This window comes from Phaethon aethereus (genome assembly GCF_964289735.1).
Source record: "Phaethon aethereus genome assembly, chromosome: 3".
NCBI lineage: Eukaryota > Metazoa > Chordata > Aves > Phaethontiformes > Phaethontidae > Phaethon > Phaethon aethereus.
Window position 1 is genome coordinate 75,685,668 of NC_138576.1, and position 20,634 is coordinate 75,706,301.

At 40.3% G+C, this 20,634-nt stretch overlaps 1 protein-coding gene across 1 annotated transcript in view; it reads left to right on the forward strand.

The window, feature by feature from the left end:
* EPM2A (EPM2A glucan phosphatase, laforin) overlaps positions 1 to 20,408 on the forward strand; it is a gene marked incomplete at both ends in the record, with an annotated part of 39,133 nt that extends 18,725 nt beyond the window's left edge. The window contains 2 exons of the mRNA XM_081998556.1: positions 18,494 to 18,735; positions 20,128 to 20,408. Of these exons, the coding sequence (XP_081854682.1) occupies positions 18,494 to 18,735; positions 20,128 to 20,408 (523 nt within the window). The remainder of the gene's footprint in view (positions 1 to 18,493; positions 18,736 to 20,127) is intronic.
* Positions 20,409 to 20,634: the final 226 nt, after the last annotated feature.

Consider the following 20,634-nt stretch of genomic DNA (forward strand, 5'->3'; position numbering starts at 1 on the left):
TAGATAACCAGGGACAGGTATCTTCATCTTGATCTTGTATCCCATCCCTAGCTTGTATTAATGAATAATGTCCCTCTCTGTTCAGTATGAAGTCAGAATTACCTTTGAATTATGTCACTGGAAAAAAATACAAGAGAGCGTGCTTTTATTTATTTTCACTCTTTAACTTCTCTTCTGACTTACTGATTTTAATTCATTCACAAAATAAAATACCCTTCTGTTTTAAGTGTAATTCTGAAGTAATTTTTTCGTTAGTGAATTATAAACAAAGCTTTAAAGAGGAAGCTGGCAAAAAAACTTCCTAGATTGCAGTGAACTTTACTGTAGTAGAAAGCTGAACGGATACTTCATGCCTACGTTATGAATTAAGAGAGAGAAGAGGTGATGATGTCTACAGAGATTACCATAATTAACATTAAAAGCTAAGCTCTAGCTGTCCCCTGTGCCTAAAGAATACTTATGGCATTAGAGAAAAGAATAAGAAATAATGAGCTCCAGAGCAAAAGTCTCTGACCATTCTAGTAAAATATTCCTGATTAAAAATACTTAACATCAATAGGAGTTTGGCCTTTGATTTCAGTACTCGGGGCTCTAACTGTAAAGTTATCTGGCCATTCTTTATATTAAATAATGAAAATTTTCTAAGCCACATTTTGTGATATGTATATCCCATAAACTAGGACATTTGACCACTCTTTTGAATATTGTTTTATTATACCGAGCTTAAACTAGTCTAAATTAGAGTCATTATTTATTTACCAATGGGAATCATCTTTTATAGAATGGTTTAAAGATTATTTCTATTTTTTCTCCCTTGTGTATCTTCATTTTTTTCTATATCACCCTCAACTGGAGCTGTGAAATGCTTTTACTAGTCTCTGCTGTGAAGAAGATGGGTTTCAAATCAGTGTAAGAAGAGACTTTTAAGCAATTTTGTATTTAAGTTCTTGAAAACTAAGAGGGAGTGTGGAGGAATGGGAGCACGAGTGGGAAGACAAGCATATTACGAGGTCAGAATTTTATAAATTTTTAAAATCCTTATTTGTTTACATTTATTTAATTTGAGTGCATCTCTGTATTGGGCAACAAATGCATTTTTCTTCCACATTTGTTGCCCATCCAAACAAAGAGTTTCTTCCTTCATGAACTCCCCACACTGTGCCCTCCCTGACAATGGCAAAAAACTTGAAAACTGATTCTGCTTTTCTAAGTTTTGTGAGTTTGCATGGGCAGGGTGGCATTGGGCTGGGATAACCTAAGCCAGGCTATCAGAGAGTTACGTACAAATCCCAGTCCCGCGAACGGTGCGCAGGAATACCGTCAGGACGTGCCAGCGGTACAGTCACAAACTGTGGTACCTGTGTAATACTGTCGATAAACTGGATCGAGGGAACTCACTGTTCACATTTTGGTGTTCTGAGTATTGGCAAATAGCTGTTGTCAGCACAGCTCCAGTTCCCTCGCCGTGACCTGCCGGCTGAGCGCTCGAAAGGAGCTTGACCTGGGAACTCCTGGATCTCGGTCGTTACTCGTTTCTGATCGCATTTCTTGTGCGTGCCATAGTAACAAGAAAAATCTGGCGTTTAAATGGGTGATGTACATTTTGCCAGAAGGAAAAAACACAGTGCTTTTAGACGAAAGGATTTTTTCATAACTGTCATCAGTGTTTGAATTCCGAGTGTTACTTCTACCTACAGTGGCTGGTCTGTTAATTCTGATGAATGGCCGCTAGCCAGCATGCTGCCAGGTTTGCGGGGTACTGCAGTGGCTGAAGGACACAAAATACTGTCTAGACACTGGGATGACGCTGTTGAAGTAATGGCCGATGAATGGTAAATTATCTATGCGAATAGGATAAAATTGTGGGAGGGAATGATTTTGGCAGCAAACAGGACTGAAAACTAGCAAACTTGTGAACTATTAGTATTTTTATGTCAGCAGTTTTTCAAATGGCAGGTATCATTAATATTCACCAGCTCTTCTGAGTGTTTACCTTTCTTTCTACAAAGCTACAATGTATGTTGTCAGCATTATCAATAAATTGATAACTTTGAACAGTTCATAAATATAGTCTAAATGGCGTAACATTTATAAATGATTTAGTGTGGTATTTTACATTGCTTTAGGTTATTAAAGCAGTTAGAAAAAATCTTCACGGCACAATAAGGGCACATCACACTGACGTGTGGATTTCACTTTTGATGAAAAAGTATTTCTAATGCAACACGGAATATTTTCACAGTTCAGCAATTACCGAACCCCCCAAAGTAACGCCTACGACTCATCTGTACTAGAAAGCCATGGCTTCCACCTTCATAACGTCTCGTTTGCCGCCTTTTTCTTACTCTGTTACCCGCCACATGAGGGAGAGGGGGAGTTATGAAGTTCTTTCCATTCCTTACCCCTGCAAAGATAAAGGAAATCTTTTGGATGTGACACATCTGAAAAAACTGCCTTTTCCTAATCACGTTCGGAATCAGAAATCACGTCAGGGCCCTTCCAACCGCCCTGTGGCTCAGCCCCGGAGGAAGCCTTGGCTTCCCTCCGCTTCGGCGGCTGGGCTGGTGGCCCGAGCACGCCGTAGCTCCCCGAGCGCATCGCTGGCGACCCCGGACGCCAGTGCCCCCGCGGCAGAAGAGAGCTGGTGCGGCAGCAGAGCTCTTGAGGTACTTTCATCTCAGAAGCTGACGCCATTCGGTCTGTCGCGGGGCTGGGCCCGCTGGGGCCCGCGCCGCGCCGCCGCGGCGCTGGCGGCAGGAGGAGGGGGGCCGCGGCGGGAGCGCAGCGAGCCGGCGTGCCCTTGCGCTGGAAACCGCGTCATTTACGGGTGCGAGGGGTACGTGCGGCGTGGCTCCGTGCGCTCCTCGTCAGCTCGGTAAATTTGGCAAATTTTAACGTTTCTTGAAAATAATTTTAGCCAGCGGGGGGGTGTGCAGAGCTGCGTCGCACCCAGCGTTGTGAGGCGGCAGAGGGGGGAGCGCCGCAAGGCCCGGCTGCTGCTGCTTCGTGGAAGCAACCGGCTGTTACTGAGTACCAGGAGCTTGTGGCTTGCAAGGTTTTCTTTAGAAGAAAACCTGAAACGAGGGTTCAGCTGGAAAGAGCTAGCAATTTAACCCAGTAATTTCCAAACAGGGACTGGGCAACAGGATTGCAACAAGCTAAAGGGGGGCTTTAGCATGCTGTCTGGGTAGTCCTGTGAGTTTTTTGTGGACGTGTTTCTGAATTTTTCTTTACCGTTCCGCCATTCATATGTGGCATTTGGAACGGGCGTTTGATTGAGAGTTATTTTTTCTTAGAAGGATAGTGGTTTAGGAATGAGTGTTTTGTTAAGGGCAGCAAGCAGAGACTGGCTGTTGGTGGGAAGATGAGCACCTTTCATCAGCTGTCTGGTAGTGGGTAATATTTGCTTGCTGTTGCTCTTTAAAATGGATCTTTTCATAGGTGTGCCGCTGCACAAAATGATTTCCTTACTTCCTAAGGAAAAAAAAATACAGTTCTGTGTCATTCTGGGAGCAAAAACCAGAGGGAAGACTGAGAACCCTCCATGGAAAAACCTTGAGGAATAATTATAATTATTTGTTCCGTTTTTCTCTGGGGGATATAACAGATTGTCCAGTAAATATGAGTTTTATGCGGGGTATCACTGCTGGGAGCAAAACCTATTGTTGCTTCTAATTTCTCTTTCTATTTTACTGTGCCTCCCAGTCCGTTGTCTGTATTTCTTCTGGAGGTCTTCAGCCTTTTTTCCTGCCTCTTTACTCTTTTACATACCAGCTGTCAGAGAGAGAGGAAAGTTTTGTCTCCACTGGAAAGCAATTTGCCGGCATTGCCGACTGTGAGCAAAATTGACTGAGATTGTGAAATCCTGGGCAATTTAGCTCACAGCTGGGATGACAGGGAAGGGGTAACATCACTCCTTCCAGTTGTCTCGCAGGTATTTATTTCCTCTTAGCTTTTACGTGCATTTATTAGGTGCCCTGTAATCTCTGGCATTTCTTAATGTAGTTTTATCTAAAGATAGCAGAAGCTCTTTCTCAAAAGCAGAGATTGTGTACTCAACCTTATTGCTATTTAGCTTACCAGGAGGGAGCAAATTCGGATATTTGGTTATCGGAAGAACTTCACTAAGAGAACTCTGTGATTTGCAGGGTGGACTCACTCTGCCTGCCCTTCCCGTGGTTTGTCACAGGCACAACTCCTAGGGCAGGTTACCCAGCCAGCCTGCAGCTGACTCTTGCAGAAGAAAAGCCTCAGAACAAGAGAGATTTCAGTCCCCAAATGCGAAAGGTGACACCAGCTGGTTTGGTGTTTGCTTGCTCAGTCTATACTGTGTTTCTGAAGTCATAAAAATCTGAAATAAACAACTACAGAACTTGTTTCAACCCAAGTGAAAAGAGGAAAGTGTGAAAGATAGGTACTTCATTTAAAAGAGTAACAAGCTGAAGCTATTAGGTTATGAATTCTACCTCTATCTTCAATAATTTTTATAAATGCTGGGAGATATAAATGTTTTCATGCTTAAATGCTCTAGGTATTTACAAGATAATTTTAAAAAAGCTCCTCCATATAAAAATATGGAGAGTCCTATTTAAAGGATAAAAAATGATTAGAACAGAAACTTGAATGGAGTTCTAGTTTCTTTGAAGTTCGTCTCAGAAACATAAGTATTTTGTTTCCCAGGAGTAAATAGAGATTATCAAAATGCCGTTGTGTTTTCCCATATATAATTTTTTCTCTGCAAAAAAAAAAAAAAAAAGAAGAAATGAACTGTCTTTGTCTTCCCAGGGAACATAAACTGAAAATCTCTTGTTCCCTCCTTTAATGCTTGTACTTTGGGAAATTCAATTTCAGGGAGCCAGGTACATAATTCCTGCTATTGTTCAGAAGTTTAATGTTATAAGAAATGTGGATTTCCTCTATATTGGTTCAATAGACACCATGGTTTGTAAGTTTAAATGAAATGTCTTTTTTTGTTGATGTGAAAAACCTAATAATAGAAAAGATGATTTTAAGCGTGCAAGAAGAGAAAAAAGCGGAAATACACATTTCCGTTTTAATACAGAGACAAGAAAGTGTAGAATATAAATAAGATCAATAATGAAGTAGAAACTTTTTCTCTTTCTTTCTACCTACATACCTACCTACCTACTTATCTTCCTGTAAATTAAAGTAATTGAGTGAAGAGCAGCAGGAATAAGATGGTTGCATTCATGCAGAAAGTCCATTTGTCAGCCATGGGCCAGCAGCAAGACTCTCCGTGGCTCTATCTTTAAGTTCAGGGCCTGGATGCGAGGCACTAGTATGTATGTGTGGATGTTGGTGCGCTTCTAGAGCTTTTTTTCCCAACTATTTTTTTAGTTTATCTCACTTCTCCAGGACTGCCCTTTGAAAACTCTCCACATCAGTTATATCCAGTGCCTTCACTTTCCCAAGGTGAAGGTCTGATAAGGAGGATATACAGCTTCCCTAATGCAATAATTTCTTTAGTGTTCCTTCTTTCTGCAGTCCAGCTGCCAGCTTGGAGGGTTGGCCATGTGCAGGCCATTCCTAAACACAGCTTTCATTGCAGAAGACTGAACTGCTCAGATTCCTGTAGTGCTGAGTTGCTTCGATCTGGTGAGATGAAAGGAGGTAAAAGCTTCTCACATATATTTGTCATCTAGGTAATAAGGCTATCCAGTATGAGTAATGTTTTACAAATTACAAAGTCAAGCTTCAGCGGAGAATGTAAACACATTTACATAAATGTTAGTACCAGTAGATCACTTTAATATATTTATTCAAATACCTGTGATTCCAGTGTCCAAGCAAGTGAAATTATATTGCTAGGAAAAGACAGAAATCTTAAAAAAAAAAGGCATTATAAAAAATAGACAACCCTTGGTAATTCTTGCCAATCTCTGGGCTCCAATAAAAACTGCAGCATTGTTAGTTCATAAAATTTAAGTTGAATGATTTTTTTTTCCCTTTTGATATTCAAGACTTCTTCAAGAGATCCCACTATACTTTGCAGTTCTGTGTTAAAAAGACTTACACGTGTCCTTCTGGGGCCTCTCAGTAGCTCCATTACAGTCTCAACATCAACCTTTGAGGTTGGCAACTCATCCACCAGGGTTACTAATTTTATGTTTATAATCTAGTAACCAGCTATGTTAGCTAAAATGAAGTTTTCTGACAGTTTTATTACGGTAGCACCAAGCAGCTGTTGTCCTGCTGATTTGACTTTGTTGTGGGAACACATTCTTTTAGATATTTATATAGCTGACTGTGGTGATGCATTGATTCAGTGTTTCTCAGTATTTCTAAGTTGTTGTCACCCAGCCAGTGGTATTCTAGAATGTGTCTGTGCCTCTTTAAAATTAATGTAAACGAACTGATGCAGGTTACAAATTCCGGATAAATATCTTAACTGGAATGAACACGGACAGATACAGAACCTGTCAGGACTCTTGTATTTGGATGCTACCACAAGGGATGAATGTGCTGCTTCCTCTGACTGTTGCAGTTCGGAGGGGATTCCAGTCTTCTGTACGTGTGCATATGCTGCCATGTGGATCACAAGGCCACCTTTCAATAAACTGTGCTTTGCAATTATGTAATTTCAATGAATATGTGCTTGTTTCTGAAGCATTGGAAAGCGTTTCCATTGGATCAGAAAAGCTGCGTTTTGAAAAGGGGATTCATCATTTATTATTTTCACAGTCTAGATTTCTAAGCAGCTGCTAATAAGTGAACTCTGAAAGAAGGCAAAAGATATTTATATCAACGATTCCTGAAACTTCTCGGGCACTAACTTAAAGTTCATCTGTAACGGTTTAAGTCAATTTTGTTAAGATGCTTTGACTTAAAGGTGCCAGCAGTGGCATCGTTCCCATTGGTAAGCATTAACATTAGAAATTCTCATTCCTAGTGCCAAGAGGTTCTGGCTTAGTTTAGTGGCCTGTTGTTCCTGTGTTTCCGAGTATTTGTTCTAATTCAAAACAAATGGGAATGTTGGCAACCTAGTGGAGGCATATGTAGGAAGTAACCATTGGCAACCATGGTTGCATGAGACAAAACTCTATAATTGGAGCATTTAAGTATGAATCATCACAAGCCAACGGAGGGGTCCTTTCCAGGTTGTTTTGTACAAACCGTGGAACCTGATTCTCTTCTCAGGCTGTGTTTTTGCAATTGGCACATTCTTTGCTTCAGATAATGTTTATACAAATGAAAGTATGAGAAGAGTCATTCCTTACAAAGGCAAATCCTGCTTTCTGCTGCATGCAGTGTGCTCCTTAGGCATCAATAGAAACTTTACATGTATGTTTGAAAATAAAGTCTGATGAAGCCCTGTAAGGCTAGATCTGGACACCCTGTCCTACAGGGTATCAGTGTGCATGTGTATGATTGCTTTCTTATCTTCATGGTAGAAATACATAGTGAAATACAACATAAAATATTTCACTTTGAATACAGAGGGGATAAAATTTTGTCTTCCACAGTTTAATTTTGGTCATGTACATAAAGTCTTCTGTGACCAAGTTATGCTAAATAATTTATAGAATAGAGATAAAATAGATTATAAAAAATGTATAAGGTATAAATTCATTGGCTCTAAACTTTTTAATGAAGTGAGGTGAATGAGAGGGGAGAAGAGTTTGTAGTGTGGGTTTTTTTCTTTGTATAGATTCAAATGTACTGCAAGCTTAAGGGGAGCAATTCCATTGAATTTACTGGAGCATGCCCACTTACCCTAGAGACAGTATCATTTGATCTGTTATTGTGACAGAAGAACAAAGATTGTTTACAATCCCTTTTGCACTTTCATTTCCCAAGGGGGACAAGTCTGGAACATGTTCTAGTCCTGGCATGAAAGAGATCAGCTGTATCAGGCTGGTTTTATCTTATCTATCAGTAGTTGACCTTTGCGGTAGTGGTGAAATCCTTGCTAATGGGGATGCACTGTGTTGCCTTCTTCACAGGAACTTTGTGATCAGGACAGATCCCGCAAAAAAAGAATCCCCAAGGTTTCTTGTTAGGAGAACTTTACATCTTCTTTGTATCATGGGAGAAATGGGAACAGCAAATTTGGTTTTGCAAACCCATTTAAAATACAAAATGATGTAACATTCTTTTTTGTTTTTGTTTCTGTCTTGCAGGATTCCCTGGTGTAAGATATGCATTCATCACAAATTGCAGTGAAAAGCAGGAGTGCTTGAGCTAACATGGCATGAATGAGGGCATTTTCCACAGGCTGTGTAGCTTTCATGACACTGGAGTTGGAGCAAAATAAACTGGCTTGCAAGGAACTCTGTGCTACCGTAGCTTGACGACTGCTGCTGTCTGAGGTAGAGAGCATAGTTAAATGAAGACTGAGAAAGAGAATATATTACTATTTGTAAAAGAGATTCAGTAATTAGTACAAGGGAGGAAGAAGAATTATTGAAGTTGAACCTGCTTTAAGATCAAATGGATATTAATTGCTTCTGAATGAATTTAGAGTGTAAATTAGAACAAGAATTCTGACATCAAAGGAATGAAGTCTGAATTCTGGCATGACCTTTCAAATAGGGCAGGGAGGACACGGAACCTAAATCATTTCAAGATGGATCTTGATAAATTAATATAGGTAGTGATCCCAGAGATGGAAATTAAAGTTTATGATTATAGTATCATAGATCATAGGCTCAAAGAGACCTCAAAAAGCATCCAGTCCATTTCCTTGCTCTGACTTAGTCTCAATTACATTTAAATCATTCCAGGCTTATCCAGCCTGATCTTAAATATGATATAATCTCAGTGATGAGATTCTACCACCCTGTTACTCTTCCATTCAATTACCTTGCTATTCCTACCATTAAAAAGCTTTTCTAATCTCAAGTCTCCCTAGCTGCAATTTAAGTTCATTTCTTCTTGTCCTCTCCACAGCAGACTTGGAGAACAAATTAGTATCCTGCGCCTTTATAGCCATCTCTTATATGCTTGGAAAATCCTATCCTTTTTCACAGAGTCACAGAGTAGTTGAGGTTGGAACATCTCAGTATTTTCATTTTGATATTAACCCTCGCTTCTTTCAGACTTTCTCTGAAAACTTGACTTCTAGATCTCTGACTGTTCAGGTACTCTCTTCCGGGCTCTCCAGATGTTCCTCTTCCTTCTTCCCATTCCTTCTGATGATGGTCTACCAGTACTGAATAAAATAGAAGAATTATTTTGTGACTCTCAGGCATAGTGCTACTGCTTATTGTTCCCAGTATTATTGTCATTTTTGCTTTTGCAGTGCGGGATGTGGTTTACTTCCCAGTTGTCTAGGTGTTTTCATCAAATACCTTCCCTGCTGTGGCAGGGTGTAGCATGTTAGAAATGCCCTTGGTCTCTGCAACTGTCCTTATCAGATGTTTTTGTGAGGTTTTTTTCAATAAAGCTCTTGCAGTCCTTGTAAGGGAATGTTTGAGGTTGCTGTGGAAGGGGAAAATGGGCCAAAACTAGAAAGCTTTGTGGATCCATCTAAAGTTCTCTTACGTGACTGACTTTAATTTTACTCACTGGGATCCTTCCTACCCTGTATCTCTGGTGCATTCAAAGCTAGGACAATTCATAAAGTAAACGTAGCGTAAAGGCTCCTCTCGAGTCAGAATTCCCCAGAAGGCTATGAACGAGGAGGAGAGCTGTGCTATGCGTAGGTGTTAGCATGGGTACTCCTTGTCTCACAGCCTGAATAGTGCACCGTGCCACCTGCTGTACATGCAGGCTGGTGGGTGATGAGGGGACAGCCAAGCCCTTTTGTGCCGTCAAGCTGATGCTATGGAAATCTCCTCCTAAGACAACAGAAGCTGAGGGCACTGTACCACTGGAACTGCTTTATAGCTGAATGTCTGTCTAATCTTGTATTTCACTTACAGAGTTGGTATTATTACCTGTTTTCATTTTAGCGCCTTGCCAGCTTGAGGTCAAATCTTAATGGCTTATTTGCTCTGCATTTCGGCAAATTAGGTAGTTTGACGCCACATTCATGCATGAATTTGTGAACATGGAATAAATAAGAAACTATTAAGCATAACACTCAGAATTCGAGGGCTTGAGAAACTTTGCATATTGCTGAGTGTTGTTCTAAAGTGATAAAAGCAGGTGTTTCTTTTTAGTTGCCAAGTCTGCTCCCATGTGAGAGGCTAGATAAGTAGTCCAAATTACATCTAAGAAGAAAATTTGCCAAAGCTTAATTACTTTTCATCACAGTGCCAAATAATAATAAGAAAAAAAACACCTTGGAACTACATTGTAGTCTGTTTAATTCTCATCATTTAAAGCCCTGAGGTAGAATTCTTAACTTCACAATAAACTGCGCTCTTTCAGCGGTAAAGCAGAACAAATACGTAAGTGATGACTTGTGCTCCTTCTACCTTTGGCATTTAGGTTAAAGTAATTTTTTGTTCAAAAATATAAGTAGTTTTTACAAGTTCTGCAGCATTAATCAACACTTTTCTCTGATGACTTCTGCTAAGGTTATGGCCATTTAATCCATCTTTATTGACAACTGTGATCTTATTAAGACTAGCTACTAGATCTTGGTGTTCTGTGAGTTAGACCATAGTATTATCAAACCTTGCTCTCCTGCTCTGGCCAGTGGTGCTTGTCTGCATGCTGGGCAATTGAGTGCATCAGACTGTGTTCAGTCAATCCTACTTAAGTCAAGCCCCTCATCACAAAGCCTCCGTCAGCTTGTCTTCTGCAAGGAGGCTTTACCAGTAAGTCAGCAGGGGAAGCGATTAAGACCACAGCCACTTACCCACGTGCCCTGTGCTATGTGCAATGAAATGTCGGTGTCGTAACCCCTCAGTTCTACGTTATTATTTCACTGGTAAGGAGGCATTTTGCTGAGAGATAGTGCTCTCCTTTATTTAAAGAGAATGTAATGAAAACAGAATTCTTGTACAAGACCAAACCAAGGAGTCCTCTGTTTTGATACCTGCCTGTGTTGTCAGTATTTTGGAGGAAGATGCAAGAATAAAAAAAAAAATTATTAAATAAAAATCTGCCACTTTTCTCATCTCTTAGTAGTTGCTTTACAGGTGAAACTATATGGAAGTTGAGATTCTTTACCTCTTTTATGTAGGGCCAGCTGATTTGCCCTTCCATACATTTTATCTTTAAGCAGTCATCCAGTGCATGCTAAATTTTTAGTCTGCCCTCATATGAAAGTATTTTCACAAGAAATGGCAAGCTGGCATCTCTTGTATTTTGAATGTTTTCATTTTTCTGTATCTTTTTTGATATAGTAAAATAATTAAGAGAAAGTTCAAATTGGAGTGCATAGAATGGAATAATTGATTTTTAGAAGTGTTACTATAAATTTTCTGTTATTTTCAGTTCACTTCTGTGTACAGGCTAATATTACTACTTTGACCTCTCTATAAAGTAACACTTTCAGCAAGCATCGCTGCAAGCATGTACTGTTTCCCTTTCTAATTGATTATAGTTAACAACCCAGTGGTGTTTGTGAGTGGCTGAGATTACTTATTCCAAGATGTATTACTGAGATGCATTCATCAACTGTGAATTTCATCTGCTCCTTTGCTGCATATTCATTTAGTTTCATTTGATACCACTGGCTGTTGTAACTAATAAAATCTTAAATAATTCTGTTTTGGGCAGATTTTACTCTCTCGTTGAGTAGGCCTGTCTCTTGTGAGAGATCTTAACTTGCAAATAGAATTCCATGTTGAATATAGGCCAACAGTGTCATGCTGTAATGGGGCAGTCAGGGAGCTACAAAGAGGGATACAGCCCTTGAGGCACAAGAAGTAACGAATCTTCAGTCCTGCACAGAAATGGTGAAACCTCTTTCCAGTACTGGACATAACATCTTAAGAAAGGTGTTGACCAGCTGGAGAGTCCAAAGACGAAACAAGAATCATCAAATGCTTTAAGTATATGGCAAGCAAGTGTGTGTGTGTGAAGAATACAAGGCTCTGTGTGTGTGAGTAGTTTTCAGATAGGTGACTGGAGTCTGCAGAGTGGAAAGAAATGATCAGTTCTTTGTGTCCATTGTGGAGACAACAAGAAGTCACTGTGACCGGTGACTGCGCTATGCATGTTGGACATTAGGAAAATATTCCTGAAGGTGAGGATAGTCATCAGTGTGCTTTCTACATATCAAGCAATATTTGAAAGTGTTCAGATCTTCCACTGGAGAGCAGAATTTGGTCACTTAAAAATCTTTCTCTCTCTGTAAAAGCGTTTCAGGACATTAGATAGCAATCTAGGGAATGTTTCTAGATTGCTCTGACAAAGGTACAGGGACCTCATCTGATTTCTAGCAAGTGCTCTTAGTATTTTCATTGTCACAGGTTTAGGAGAAAAGAACAAGTAAGGCCCAGAAGAGGCAGCCATGTGCCTAAAAACAAGCTTCTATACGTTGTTAAAAGGGTGCTGGTGGCAAAAGAAGGAGCACATGCAGGATGATAGTTCTGGGTCATGGTAATCCAGTGGTATCACCGCTTAAAGTGATGTGCCTTGTCACAAGGCGGAGGGCAGAGAAAAGATGAAAGAGCATCTCAGCTACAGCTGGTGGGATTTTCTATATTCTCGTTTTGAATATGCCCAAAGCAATACTTTGGAAATATCTTTTGTGTCAAATGAGAGACAGGGAAAGAGAGGTAGGCATTTTTTGCTGCTATCCCTCTGTCTCCCTTTATTTCTCATCAGACATTTGGTCTTTGAACTAGTTTAAATTTGGGTAGAAGTAGAAAGTTTCAATGCAAACTTTTGATTCAGACAGATCATCATTTTCCATTAAAAACCCACCTTATAAAAAAATTCTGTTATCAGTTCTGATGCCAGTGTCATCAGGGAGGAAACAGGAATGCGCTGTAGTTGGAAGCAGTCTCCAGTAGTTCCAGTGCTGCAAAGTCGTCTCTAACCGAGTTGTACGTTCCCCTTGGGCTGCTTGCTTGTAGTGGTGTTGGGTAATAGCCCTCCATGGGCACCAAAAGCGCTCGATACGCACACGAGCATCACAAAATGCTGGGGTAAATTGATTGAATGGTGCATGTTGCTCTTCTGAGAATGTAAAATAAGTTTTGCTGCGGGTTACATGTAGCTGTAGTGGCATGATACACCTTTAGGAAATAAAAGCCTTAAGGGAGGACACAGACGATTTAATAATTAATTTTGTTTGTTGTTTCAGCTAAATTGCGCTGTCTTATTATATGTATGTATTAGCGCTCATCTTGCTGTCATCAGATGCGTAGTGGGATCTAAGGAAGTCTAGTGCAGACGACTGAAGTGAATTGCGAGCTTTAACATCAGGCTACATCTTGAGCTGGCGCAGAAGGATGAATCCATTACTTTTCATTTAAAATAATACACTGAACCTTTGTCAAAAATATTATCGATATAAACAAATGGTATGGCTGATGGATCACCGTTGCCAATAATCAATGAAAAATACCTTAGTATTTTTCCTTAGTTTGGCAAAGATCTCTTTCTTGATTAAAGCTGACAACTGTAGGGCTAAAAGGACATCTGAGATACTGTATCTGATAGTTGTTCTGATGAAATATGTTCCCCAAAGGCTTGAATCCTACCCTTTTCTGTTAAGAACTGTGACTCCTTAGAAGGGTTGACTGATTTTAGGAGAGATTGTAAGATGCCTGCTCCTAGTACACTGATGACTGAACAGATCTGGAAACAGTACTTGAACCATCCCCGTTTACAGCTCAGCATGTTAAGGAAGTATGAGTTTGGTGCCCATTTGCCTTAAAACATTATCAACAAAAGTAGCACAGGAGCTGCTTAAGAAGCAGCATAGACATCTGTGTCACGGAGGAGGAGTTGGCAGCCTGATGGAGTAATTGGGTATCATGGAATCATAGGATAGTTTGGGTTGGAAGGCACCTTTCAAGGTCACCTAGTCCAACCCCCCTGCAGTGAGCAGGGACAGCTTCAACTAGACCAGGTTGCTCAGAGCCTCGTCCAACCTGACCTGGAACGTTTCCAGGGATGGGGCATCTACCACCTCTCTGGGCAGCCTGTGCTAGTGTTCCACCAAACCTTCCCCTAGGGGAGGTCACCCTCTCTGTGAATCGGATCCCTACAGCTACAGTTGCTGGGTTGGTTTCGTACTCTCTGTGGAGGTCTAGGATTGAAAGATGCAGTGCGTCACTCCTTGGGAACATTTCCTCTAGCCGGAAAATTACAATCATCTGCACCATTAAAAAAAAGTATCAGAATGCTAATCCTTCACTGCCTCAGACTCATTTACTCCTTAAGGATGGGAAGACTGTTTACATATGCATTGATCAATGGAATGTATTTCTTGTTTCAGATGCATTCATAGCGAATTGTTGTAATTTAATCTAGGCTGTGCAGGGTCCTGGGGGGAAACAACCAAGTGCAATATATATCTGCACATTAAAAATAATTTAAGTGTGATGACAGCTGGAAAATAACTGTACCGGTGATTTCAGGGTATTCCATATTTATTCCCTGGTAATGATAAGTTCTTGTTGGTTTTCTCAGTTTACAAGTCAAAAGGCAGGTTTTTAACATGTCAGCCTTCTTCAGTCTGGGCTCTGTAAGTCAAGTAAATTGAGCTGACAACTGCCTAATATTTAGTCCTTACTAACACAAATTCAAGCTTCTCACATTCGTTCATTCATTTAATCCCCAAAAGTCCCCTTGAGGTAGGTGAATACTATCTCCGTATTACTAGTGGAGAGCTGAGGTGTAGGGCAGGCTGAAAGTGACTTTACAGAAAGTAGCTTTAAAGAAAGGGCTTTGAGACAAGTCTTAATCTCAGAAGTTAGCTGAATATTTTTTATGTTTCTCTAGGTGATTTCTTCATTGATAAACTATCTCTGACTGCATTGTCTGGGAGCAAGCATGGTTTGTTATCCATAGAAGCATGGGGAGCTAACGTGTACAATGACAAAGAGCCGCTTATATATTAAAACAGAACTCTAAGTAGAATTTTGTTAACACACCATCCTGTTGTGACATTTGGGGAATATGAAAAGGGTTAACAGCTGAAAAGATTATAGGCTTATCGATCACACATAATCCACAAATGTTTTTTGAACCGTATGTCGGGATCACTTAATCTGCTGCTGGAAAACCACCACATGAGCTGGAAAGCAGCTGCTGTCGAAGAGCTCAGAGTGTTAATTCATGACAGTTGAGCGGGGAAAGTACAAGAGGTCTCTTTGCCTTGCCTAATACTTTTGTGGCTAAAATCTAGTTACCTACTGAAGCGCAGTGGCAACTTAAAGAAGAAAGGCTGCACATGAAAAGGAAAACTCAAAGTCATACTATTAAGGAAAGAGATGTAAAAATGAAATTACCACTTTCTTGCTTTGTTTCATATGTACATTACCCTGGTCCTCAGCATAATTAAGCCCTCAGTAGAGCTATCAAAAATCTCTATATAAAATATAGCTGCTAAACTCTTCATCAGCTTCTGTACTTGCATGTGCACTGACCCTTTCATTCTTTCCTTCTGATGTAAGAAAAAGTCAAGGTATGAACCAGATAAAACCAAATGGAAATATAGGTACTATGCAGTAGGATTATCCCAGGATTTTTACATAAATTGGCTGATAGGACAGCTCTGCAGTACTGTTTTCTGCATAGACTGTTTTCCTGGTAAAAGAATGGTTAAGCCTTGTCCAGCAAGACCAAGACTTCACAGTCATTTGGTGGTGGGTAAATAAGGGGCTTGAAGACCAAGGTCAAGGGTGCATCTTGATCCTCTCAAAGGATAAACTCTAGGATCTGATCAGAAAAATAATTCACGAGAATTGGCTGTCCTAAATACATTGTTTTGGTTATTCTCTGAATGCCACCACTACTTTGGTAAATTATAGGGTAAGACAGTGATAAAAACTTGGTAAACCCATCAGATTCTTCTACAAATGCAACTGTTATTGTGAAGTACAGGAGGTCTTGTCATGGACAAGACCCTTTAGGCTACAAAAACAGAATAAATACATGGTGTATATCCTAGTGGTCTTGCAGATAGCGTAGCTGTGATGTTTGCCCACTAACTAATCACTGGGGAAAAAATCATAAAGCATTGATTTATCTGTAAGCAGGAGTACTACCCTGAATTGTATTTATCTCAGGAATGCTTTAGTCACTCCTGATTATATCAAATGGTAGAAAACACACTTATGCTCTCCTGTCAAGGTGCCTTATTGTATTAGATGTTTCCCAAAATATCAGAAGAATTACATATGTATGAGTCTCCAGGAAAGCCTTTGAACGAAGGGTACTAATGTTCCTGAAAGCATATCCTCACATTGTCACAAGGTATTAGTGATATTGCCCTTTTTCTTTCCCCGCTGTGGAGTTTTGTGGGCATTGCCCGTCCCAGCTGCTCCTCCACATCTGCAAGGGCACTTTGACTTGCATTTGCTACCTTGAAATGCTGTCGTGGTTGCAGCGGATCCCTGTGACAGAGGCCTGAGAGCGGTCACTCCTCCCGGCTAGGATGGGGTTAGCTGTGGGGCTGGCGCATGGGAAGCGGGGCAGGGAAGCCCAGCTGTTGCAGTGGGGCTCCGCGGGTCCTGCTGGGCGCTGGGAATGCTCTGGCTGCTGATGCTGGGTTTGGGGCAATTTTGTAAAGATGCCTTCCTCTGCCAGCATGTGGGATTGTGCCTTGAGCATAATGGTAGTACACAGCTGTTGTGCTTTATTGGCTTTCCTTCAGGTTGCCATGGAGCCCACCAGGTTTTCATATTTCTTAATAAATGAACGGAATTTAATTTGTAGCTTAAGAAATCCAGAGCCTGTGTATTAGAGTATCTTCCTTTCCACGTCTTCTCTCCTTTAGAAAGATAGTGTTCAGGAGTGTGAGAAAAATGGCAAAGGAAACGACTTCAAGGTGTAAATCTTAATTTCTGGAATTTGGGGTTAAAGCTTGCTTGCTGCTTAGGAGCAAATACATTTTCTATTAGCGGTGGGAAATACTCTCCACCGCATTCTATGGATGTGAAACAACAATTAAATCAAATCTCTTCAAAAGATCTCACTGTTGAAACACAGGTGAAATGGTTATTTGCTATATAACATATTTGTCTAAATCGGACACAATTACCATATACTGAGATCAGGCGCGTTGTCTCACTGAAACAGGGGCTGTTAAGGCTGAAGACTGTGTTTGTGTAGCTGGTATGTGACTCACTGTGGATGCAGCTGAAACAAGGGAAACAAAAACAATGAGTGCTTCTTGGATTTGAATTTTTCTTTTTGACAATCTTTCAGTAGTAACATAGCAGGATTTAATCATTGTCAATTACAGGTCTTAATTAAATGGTAGTAAGCACTTATTCCTGTGATAGTGGAATGGAGATAGCTACCAGATGATTTAAGAGCTCTTTATAGGAGTAACTGCTCCTGAATAAACACAAAACTTTTCTTACTTGTCTCTGAGATTAAAATTGGAAAAAAACCCATAAGAAATGCACGGCAGACATTTTATTTTTGAGGATCTTGCTTTTGTTGTATATTGGCTTCACTTTTTTGCAGTTAAAGTTTGCAAAGTTGTATGTTCACCTGCAGGGATATTTTGTGTAGGCTGTGGATTGCACATTCAGAATAGAAGCTTATGCAAACAAAAAAAATTGAAGTAGGCCACTAATGATTTGTGCATGTAAATAATCCGTTGAAGATGCCATCAGTTTAATTGCATGTGCAGATTAAAAATACTTATTTGAAAACAAAGCTCTTAATATTCAGTTTATAGTTATGTCAAAATCTGTTGAGAAATTCAATCATTTTATGATAATTAACAATGGGAAAACCATAGAAGTCTTGAAGTTTGATTTAGTTAAGTACCAGAAATACAGATGTTTATCCATCCTGCACATGTCTCTTGAGTTTTCTTGCAAAATTTCTGGTTCTTTGGGCCTTTAGGGAAGCTAGACATGTATTGTAATTCTGCTTTTGGTTCCCTCTAGACTCCACAAGAGCAGAAAAAAATGAGAAGAAAATTACTCATCCATTTTTGTGTTTCCTCACAGAAGGGTAGTTGGGTCTTTTTTTTCTGTCTACTTTCCTCATTATAGTGGTAGCTATGAAGCTGGGAGAGTTCTGTGCGTTCGGCTTATTACTAAAGTAATTCAGATCTGTGAATCTTTTGGGTCTTCTTTTTTTGGTGCAAATTGCATGAATCTTCAGAGTTCTCTTACTCTAATCTGTGATGTTAGTAAGTTTCCACTGCAAGCTTAATGATGGATGCCATGGAGACGTGTGCTACTAACGATGCTCTGAATTTCTTCTCAGACCGTCTGGCTTTTTGTGGTAGGTTAGGAGCTTGATCCCCAGCATCAAACATTACCGACTCAACTGTCATGAAATAAGAAGCTGCTTACCACATGGCGTGAAAAGGCCGCGCTTAGCAGCGTTTGAGTGATGATGCTAAGCAGGTTTGGAGCTGGAACGCTGCCGACCTTGGCAGTTTCTTTGTTAAGATGTTTTAATCGATCCCACTGCAATGTTTTCTCAATGCTAGAATTCTGCCAAACATCTGGCTGGGAAGTTGCCCTCGGCAGCTGGAGCATGTGACCGTCAAGCTGAAGCACGAGCTGGGCGTTACAGCTGTGATGAACTTCCAGACGGAATGGGACATTGTTCAGAATTCCTGGGGCTGCAACCGCTACCCGGAACCTATGAGCCCCCAAATCCTCATGAAACTGTATAAAGAAGAAGGTCTTGCCTACATCTGGATGCCAACCCCAGACATGAGCACTGAAGGTAATGCTCAGACCACTCTTGCAGCTAAATTAATAGTAACAAACCCGCTGAGTTACCGATCTAGCACTTTCATGACTGCATTTTTTTCCATGTAAATTTTGTGTAAAAATATAGCTAACACATAAGGTGTAATTTCTGTGTGTGTTGTCTCTAACAAATTATTCCTATTTTCTTGTAGACAGAGAGGCCATCTAAAGTACTTCATGGCTGGCAGTATATATGTATTTGAGTTTAAAGCCGTATGACATTGATAACTGCTTGACTGGTTTTGCTTTCAGCTTGAATTCAGCCCATATAATGAAAATATGCTGTGTAGGTGGAAGACTGCAAGCTTGCACAGCAGGACAGCTTGCCATCCTTGCTGGTTAAAAGTGGAGAGACAGTGCTGTATGTCTGTTTCTGCTATTCCCTTTCCCCAGGAAACCATTTTTCTTTAACTATAGTATCCCAGTCTGATAAATCTCCATGGAGTAATTTATATAATCATTTGTAATTAATTTAGAATACCCATAGCACCTCATGTCATAACATAAATTGCTATTTTTAATGCTCAGTTTAAAATCTGGTTTCCAACCAGGAGGTTAGAAAGTGTGTGTGGTTTTGAGTGAGTAGCCTAGCAGGAGAAGAGAGTGCTTTCAGTAGAGTGAAATACTCCTGCCACAAAGCGAGAACTGTCATATCAGTAATAGAACATCAGGAAAGACAGGAGACCATAAAACAGGGATTTGAAAGGACTTAATGTCAGTGCTCATCTGTGCTGTGAGGAAAAGTTAGGCTCTGATGTTTGCAGCTGTAGTTCCCAGGGTAACAGGGAGACAGGCGTCAGGAAATACGGTGTAGTCATCCCTTTGGGAGTGAGAAAGACTGTTCTGTGGTGTTTAACCATTTGCTTAGTACACAATTAAATCACAACAGTATTACGTTGTACTCTTCTGCTCTCCCTCCCTCGCTTATTATTGGCATAGTGGCCTTCATTACAATGTTTTGGAAAGCAGTAGTATGTAGGTAGCTTTGCAAACCTCTGGTACTAAAAAACATTGTGCTTTTGGCTCGCTAGCTTTAATGCTATATAAGATGTGCCGTTTGATGTAAGTTACTGCCTTATCTCAGTCCCTGTGAAAATGAATATGCCACACACATTCAGGGTTAATCAGAATGCATATTTGGAGAAGACTTGAGGCATTTTACAGATTTTGTCTGATCCAAATCTATGTTGCCAGAAGAAACAAAGGTTAGGGTAGGGGGTCATTTGGGGGAAAAAAAAAAGGAAAAAACCAAAATATGTCAGGTTTGCCATTGTGATTCACAGTGCATCAGGCTGTACAGACATAATCTCAACCATGAAGATCGCTTTCTCAAATGCAAATGAACGTGCCTTGTTTTTAATCTTAGGAAGAATACAGATGTTGCCACAAGCTGTCTGCCTCTTGCATGGGCTACTGGAGAATGGGCACACGGTCTATGTTCATTGCAACGCTGGCGTTGGCAGGTCTACAGCGGCTGTCAGTGGCTGGCTGAAGTACGTGATGGGATGGAGCCTGCGGAAAGTGCAGTACTTTTTGGCTTCCAGGAGACCAGCTGTCTACTTCGATGAGGAAGCCCTAATTAATGCTGAAGATGATTTCTACCAGAAATTTGGGCATCTTCGTTCCTCATGTAAAGTACAAGACTAGAAAAGCAGAAAAGGAAAAAGAAGGTGAAGAGGAATCCTTTTTTTTGAACCTCAAGGACTCAGAGTTCATGAGTCAGAGTTCTGTGTCTCTGCTATACATTATAAGCTTGTCACAGAAGTCATGAGAATTTGGTTAAAAAGTGCCTTTGAGGGTTTTTTACTTGCTTTCTTTAAGCTGATATGATTCATGTTTTCAAGCCTGTTTCTGCAAATATGAGACCTAGAAA